At 48.5% G+C, this 7,715-nt stretch overlaps 1 protein-coding gene across 1 annotated transcript in view; it reads left to right on the plus strand.

Moving 5' to 3' along the window:
• Positions 1–3,221, plus strand: part of Itga11 (integrin subunit alpha 11) — a 103,559-nt gene extending 100,338 nt beyond the window's left edge. The window contains exon 30 of the mRNA XM_052763349.1: positions 745–3,221. Coding sequence (XP_052619309.1) covers positions 745–816 — 72 coding nt within the window. The 3' untranslated portion in view covers positions 817–3,221. The remainder of the gene's footprint in view (positions 1–744) is intronic.
• Positions 3,222–7,715: the final 4,494 nt, after the last annotated feature.

Genomic DNA, 7,715 nt, shown 5'->3' on the forward strand with positions numbered 1-7,715 from the left:
CTCCAGTTGCAGGCCTGTGGGGTTCCTCTTCCCAGAAAACAAATAAATAAAAAAGCAATAAAACATGGCCAAGCAGTGGTGGCGCACGCCTTTAATCCGGCACTCAGGAGGCAGAACCAGGCGGATCTCTGTGAGTTCGAGGCCAGCCTGGTCTACAGAGCGAGATCCAGGACAGGCACCAAAACTACACAGAGAAACCTTGTTTCAAAAAAACAAATAGCCGGGCGGTGGTGGCGCACGCCTTTAATCCCAGCACTCGGGAGGCAGAGCCAAGCGGATCTCTGTGAGTTCGAGGCCAGCCTGGGCTACCAAGTGAGTTCCAGGAAAAGGCGCAAAGCTACACAGAGAAACCCTGTCTCGAAAAAACCAAAAAAAAACAAAAAAAAACAAACAAATAAAAAAAAGCAATAAAACTGCACAAAATTTCCTCCTCTGAAGCTCTGGTTATGAACTCTGGGCTCAATCTCCTGCTACAGATAAAGTGAAGGAGGCTACAGATAAGGTGAAGGATGTTAACTAGGGCAGGTGACAGAGCATGACTTCTTGTCTCCTGCCCAGGACTCCACCCACCTGGCTCCAATCTACACAGTTTGGGAATAGGGATACTCAGAATGAGCTGGGGTATTTAGAGACGCCCTCTTAGGGAGCGAACCTGAGGGGGCTGGTGGAGGAACAGCAGGAGGCGACACAAACATGGCCAGGTCTGTCCACCCTGAGACTTTCCAAACCTCTGCCTCCCCACAGCTCGGATTCTTTAAAAGTGCCAAGCGCAAGAGGGAGCCTGGACTGGGACCCGTCCCCAAAGAGCTGGAGTGAGCATCTATTGGAGGCTTCGAGTTGATCGGGGCCAGGCACCAGTCCAGGGGTGTGCAGGCCCAGGCCTGTGGCCCCACAGAGCTGGAGCGAAGAGGACGCCTGTGGACTTTGTGTTGAGCTCATCTCTGGAGAGATGACACCTGATCCCTGTGGGATGGACCTCAAGCCCGTGTCCGCAGCAACTTTTCTCCTAGAGGTTGAGATGCCTCGGTACCAATCCCTAAGGACTTAAAGGGACCACTCAAAGACCCAGGCTCTGTGGAGGGAATCTGCTGCCCCAAACATGAAGGTGCTAGGGCTCTGTTATCATGCCCACCTCTGAAGAAACCCAAGGGGAAGCGGGCAAATACAAGCCCACTGCGCACGCTCCATCTGGACCTCTAGTTTCAGAACTCCATAGCCCGGCAGTATGACCCCCCCCCCGCCCCGCAACCCCTGCACTTGGTTCCCAAGCTACAGCCATCCCTTCTCCAGACAGACCCCGAAGTTCTCCAGAGAGAACCAGAGTTGTGTAGCTTGATGTGACAACTGCTGGCCAGTGGTGAAAGCAGCCATTCGAGGACTGTGCTAGATGGGCAGGTGAGAGCCAGGATGCTGGGTACTCCAAACTTCAGAAGGCAGCGGAGCTCTCTTGCAGTGACCTCCACCCACACACTCCTGCCCGCCTGCCGCCTCTGAAGCTCTGCCCAGCTGCTTTGGTTGCTAGGCAACTCACAGGGAGCCTGTGGATGATATAAATCCATGGCTCTCCACACCCACTTGTCTTCCAGCTGCAGCTTGTCCTGGCACAGATGCACTGAGGTGGGGAGCCTCTGTTCCTTGCATCAGCCCTACACACACACACACACACACACACACACACACACACACACACACACACACGCACACACACGCATTCACACGTACACACAGGCACATGCACACACCTCCCACCCACTAATGTGTGGGAGAAGGGCTCCTGTAGAGGCACTGTGGAGGGGCCCTCTTTGGCGTGCACTGAACAAAGCCCATGCAAGGCCCCTCAGAACCTTAAACCTCAGAGGCAGACAGGTATCTCACCTGCCAGCTCGCAGGACAAGCCCCAAAGACAAGGGGCATGTATGTGGGTGCCCAGCAGAGTAATTTATGCCTTAGCCCTTTTGTTGAGATGGAGATGGACACATCAAAGCCATCTGCTCCCCTGTGCAGTACAACCTTTACTGTAAGAAATATATTTAAGAAAACAACCAACAGATATTCCATTCTGTGACAGAGCAAGGCCGAATTCCACTGTAAAGAGGAAAGGGAGGTGGGTGTCTGCTTCCAGCTAAGTGTCGGGGCAGCCTTATCCATTGGGCAGCCATATCTCCCCCAAGGACTACCTGGCCTCACTTGCTAGAACACCTATGGATCATGGGAGTGGTGCACTGCTCCCCCCAACACCATCACCTACCCCATCTTTGGGTATTGGGTAGGTGCTCTCCCCTCACAGGTCCCCAGTTCCTCCAGGCTGGGCCTTCAGTGTCGACCCTCTCACATGCTGACTCATGTTTCTCTTTTAGGGAGAGACCACACTTAAACCAAACAAAGCATCTCCATTCTAGTCTCACGCTATTCACTTCTCACAGCCCTAACAAATAACTTACAAAGTATTTGGGTTGGGTTTTTTTTTAAGATTTTTTATTTGTGTGTATGCGCACATAGGTGTGTGGTGTGTGTGTGTGTGTGTGTGTGTGTGTGTGTGTGTGTGTGCGCGTGCACACGGGTGTCTATATGTATGTGCACATAGGTGCCCAAGGAAGTCAGAAGAGGTTGGTGGCACCATTCACCACAGCAAAATCAAAACTTAAGCCAAGAATGCCATCTCCCCAGCTTCAGGAGAGCTAAACGGAGGGCCAAAGATAGAACAATTAAACTAACCCCTGAACTTGGAAGCCCATTTCCCTCTAATAGACTCTCAGTGGCCGCCCTTAGGAATGAGGCCACTGGGGAAAAGACAATGAATGAACCTACACTCAAAAGCGAGTTATCAAGCCGGAAGTGGTGGCGCACACCTTGAATCCCAGCACTCAAGAGGCAGAGGCAGGTGGATCTCTGTGTGTTCAAGGCCAGCCTAGTGAACAAAGCCAGAGCTGTTACATAGAGAAACCCTGTTTTTAAAACAACAAAAACCAGCACCTGTGTTACGGGACTCAACATGCCTTCTCTCCAACACCGTCAGATCTCACCAGAGTGCTGCCGTGGAAAGTCTGACATCAACAGGCTGACCTGTTTTTGGAAATTGACACCTGTGCTACTATGATGTTAAACTGCTCCAGTCATAACGAGGCAGACAGCTCCAGGGCTCCCATCCCATCATGTCCCCTGCCAACCCCCAGGCCAACTAAATGGCCAAAAGGCAGATAAATCAGGCCCACTTGTACCTACTCAGCCTTCAGCCCTTACACTTTCTCCTTTTTCTTAATTCTACCTTTCTGAATCTATTCTTAAGCAAAAACATCCAAGACAGGCGGCAGAGTGCCTGCCCTTTAGAGAGAACAAAGCCTCATCTAGGAGGCAAGGGCCATGGGCCCTGGGGATTCTGATCCAGGGTATCACCTGGTGAGCAAAGCCTCTGCAGGTGGCTTGTGCTGAGCTGAGCTTGCAAACAAGTGACATGACATGACAGACAGTAAACAGGGGATGGGGGATTCAGCACACACAGGCGGCTTTCTGTGATGAATACTGGAAACTGTTTTATTCTCAAAGTTGGTCATGTTAACCCAGCCCTAGCCTAATCTGGAAGGTCTTGTGGTTACCTACAGCAAGTTTTCAGGGTGGGTTTGTGCTAGATTTCACCCCATCGAGGTCCTGAGAACCCCAGGGACACTGAAAGGGTTTGGGTACATTTGCTATGACTGGAAGGGCTGAATGGCAGGTTAGAGGTGCTCCCTCAAGTGCAACCTCCAATCAACAAGGAAAGTCCCACTCCGGCGACATAGCAGCAAACACTTGTAATGCTTGCATCATGAGGTAAAGTCAGGACCAACAGGTCAAGGTAGGTAAGCTGGGGACATAAAATCCTGTCCTAAGGGGCTGGAGAGATGGCTCAGAGGTTAAGAGTACCGACTGCTCTTCCAGAGGTCCTGAGTTCAATTCCCAGCAACCACATGGTGGCTCACAACCACTTGTAATGAGATCTGGTGCCCTCTTCTGGCCTGCAGGGACACATGCAGGCACACTGTATACATACTAAATAAATAAATGTTTAAAAAATAAAATAAAATAAAATAAAATAAAATCCTGTCCTAAAATAAACATTGAAGCCAGGCACAGTAGAGCACGCCTTTAATCCCAACACTCCAGAGGCAGAGGCTGGTGGATCTCTGTGAGCTCAAGGCCAGCCTGGTCTACATAATGAGTTCCAAGACAGCCAGGGCTACGTACATAGTAAGATCCTGTCTTTAAAAACAAAAATCCTGTCTTTAAAAACAAAACAAAACAAGCCAGGCGGTAGTAGCTCACACCTTTAATCCCAGCACTCGGGAGGCAGAGCCAGGTGGATCTCTGTGAGTTCAAAGCCAACCTGGTCTACAGAGCAAGATCCAGGACAGGCACCAAAACTACACAGAAAGACCCTGTCTCAAAGAAAAAAAAAAAAAAAAAAACCCTGGGAATTAATAACTGTGTTCTAGCTGCTAATTCACAATTATTTGCAGACAGGGGTAGTACACAACTGTACTCTCAGCATGTAGGAGGCTGAGGCCTCAAGTTCAAGGACAGCCTAAGCAACACACTAAGACCATCTCAAAAAGCTTTGAAACATTGGTCATATAGTCTCCAGTGGTAGAGTACTAACAAACACATTCAAAGTCCCAGGTTCAATTCTTCAATCCCTGGTACCACAAAAAATAAAATTCAGATGAAGTTAACAGGAAATAAAACCAAGCTAAAAATGGTTTTATTGAAGGGAGAGCATTTCATGTCCAACCTGAACACCACTCTAATAGCATGTGCGGAGTACCTATGGTCATTGGATAAATTACCATGGAGGCAGTGAAGATGGGGTGGTAATGGTGGAGGGGTACAGCTGTCAGGATTTCTTTTTTTTTAATATTTTTATTATTTTTATGTGCATTGGTATTTTGCTGTGTGTCAGGTCCCCTGGAACTGGAATTACAGACAGTTGTGAGCTGTCATGTGGGTGCTGGGAATTAAGCATAGGTCCTCTGGAATAGCAGTCAGTGCTCTTAACCACTGAGCCATCTATCTCTCCAGCCTGTCAGGATTTCTGAGGTCTCAGCTTGCTACCTAGTAGAGCAAACAGCTGCAAGTAGCTGAGAAGCAGAGGGGCAAGACTTGCCAGGGGACATTGAGGTGTTCCCTGAAAGCCACTCCCCTGTCCTGACAGTCCTCAGAGAAGATGCAGAAGCTAAGGGTCAGCCCTGGGTAGACTTGGGAGAAACTTCTGTAATGTTCTGGAGAGTGGGTATCATTTAGCACCCCTCAGTTCCATTGTCCTGTGAGCTCAACGGAGGAAGCCAGTCAGGAAAGCATCTTCCTGGCATTAGATGCTGCGGCCTGTGGGCTGGGGGTCTCCAGGTTGTTTCAAGTGTGGTCCCAACGTGGCCTCAGTACGGGTACTAACTCGCAAGTGCCATCCCGGGCCTCACAGATGCAGCTTCTGTGAGGCGATTCTGTGCACCCTGAACTCACACTAGCTGTCTACAACCGTCAGCATTATTCCCTGATTCGGGGTCTGTTTCCTACACAGCCTGCCCTTGTGGCTTTCAGCTTTATCCAAGCCTAACTTGGGACACAACAGTCTATAAAAGCACCAGGAGTTGTCCTTCTGGTACACACAGTGGGTATTACTTGTGATTTAAAAAAAAAAAAAAAAAAAAAAAAAAAAAGGTGTTGGTTCTCAGGAGGGACCAATGCAAGCAGGACACATGCAGAGAGGCAACAGAGGCAACACGGGAGTGCAGCTGAGAAGGTGATCTCTCCCCACCCAGAGGTCAGTCAGCACAGGAGACTGCTATCTCCACTGCCACTCAATATTCTCTAAGAATAAGACACTAGTGGGTGACACAAACAGCTGGCTTCATCATGCCCCTTTCCTGAGTCACTGCCATTTCATCTACCAGACAAGGGACAACCAGGTCTCTCTCCCTCACAAAGATACCATCTGTAGTTAGTAGGTCCCTATTAACTGATGTAGGAGAAAAGCCCATCTGCTCTGGTGGATGAGCACACCAAAATTTAACACACAGAGACAGACTGGTCCCCAAGTGAGACTTCATGACCCGGATTTTATGTCACATTGTGGTCTTCTAGAGCAGGTACTGCAGTTTGCCCTAGACCGGTCATGTCAGTACACAGATGTTACCTGAAACAAGGAAAAACATGCTCTGAAATCTCAAAGCCATCTGGATTCTTCAGGCCAGGAACAGAGTGCAAACCCACAGCAGCCTCACAGAAGCATCAGGGGCATTACCTGGTCCCAGTGCAAGTACAGCACCATGGGCCAAGAGACACACAGCCCACTTCCAACCCTGAGTTGGAATAAAAAGTCAAGTCTGGGCCTGAATCCTCAATTATAAAATCAAAGGGTTGCACTAAGTGATATTTCCTGATCTCTATAGGTTAGGGTGGCCACCCCAAATCTAAGCCTCTAACACATTAACACTTAGAAGTGTGTATATACAATTAAATAAATGGAATATATTTGTTGGACGAGAGAGAAGGAGAGAGGGGGGAGGGAGAGAGGGAAAGAGGAGAGGGGAGAGGGGAGAGGAGAGGGGAGGGGAGGGGAGAGGAGAGAGAGAGAGAGAGAGAGAGAGAGAGAGAGAGAGAGAGAGAGAGAGAGAGAGAAGAACTAGAAGAAATTGGGTCTAATGGCATAGATCTGCTATTCCAGCTACTCTGGAGGCTTAGGCAGGAAGATCCCAAGTTCAAGGCCTGCCTGGGGAACCTAGTAATAAATAAATTAAAGTAAAAAGAAGGGTGGAAATATAGCTCAGTGGTAACGTTGCCTACAAGCATGAGACCCTGGGTTCAATACCTGGTCCCGAAAAAGTAAAAAATTTAAAAAAAGTAAAAAATTAAAAAATTTTAAAAACCTCTGGATATAAAGATATTTTTATTACTCAACTAAAGGGCTATATCTTCTTGGAGTGGGGAGGACTCCATAACTGGGCCAGGTGTGGTGACATGCATCTATAATCCCAGTCCTGAGAAGGCAGAGGCAGGAGGATGGAGGGTTCTATGTTGTGTCGGGTTTTTGGTTCACACAGGTCAGTGGAAGAAACAAGGTCACTCTACGATGACTTTCAGCCTTGGGGCCGCAGGGACTCAGCTTCTGGTGGACTGACTGTAGCTTTGCAAAAGGCTTTTTTATTGTTATACAATGTTCACCTTAGCAAGTCAGTTTCCACATACCAAAACCTCTTCTCTGAAGCTCCACAAAGGAATTAGCCACAGAACCTCTTCGTTTTCCAAGTTCTTCTGCAACCAAGTTTTTGTATAGACTTTGAACCTTTAGGAAATTGAGGTAAGATTTGCATACTTCAAATATAAGGTAGTGGACACAAAAGGTAGCAGTCACAAAAGGCAGACCAAAGTCCAGGTGCTAACGCTCCGGAATCAAGCAGCTGCAAAGCTCTGCGGAAACTCTGCTACAGTTCGAGGCTAGCCTGAGCTAGCCTGAGCTAAGAAGGCCCTATCTCAAATACAGAAGAGGAGCACCAGAGAGATGGCTCAGAGGTTAAGAGCACTGACTTCTGAAACTCAGTTAAGACCTCCACACCACACACACACACACACTCACTCACTCACTCACACACACAAGCGTGCAAAATAAATGTATTTTTAAAATGCAAAGTTCTAGCCAGGTGGTGGTGGCGCATGTCTTTAACTCCAGCACTCAGGAAGCAGAAGCA

Source organism: Peromyscus californicus, unplaced genomic scaffold (genome assembly GCF_007827085.1).
Source record: "Peromyscus californicus insignis strain IS unplaced genomic scaffold, ASM782708v3 Scaffold_11__1_contigs__length_118956290, whole genome shotgun sequence".
Taxonomy (NCBI): Eukaryota; Metazoa; Chordata; class Mammalia; order Rodentia; family Cricetidae; genus Peromyscus; species Peromyscus californicus.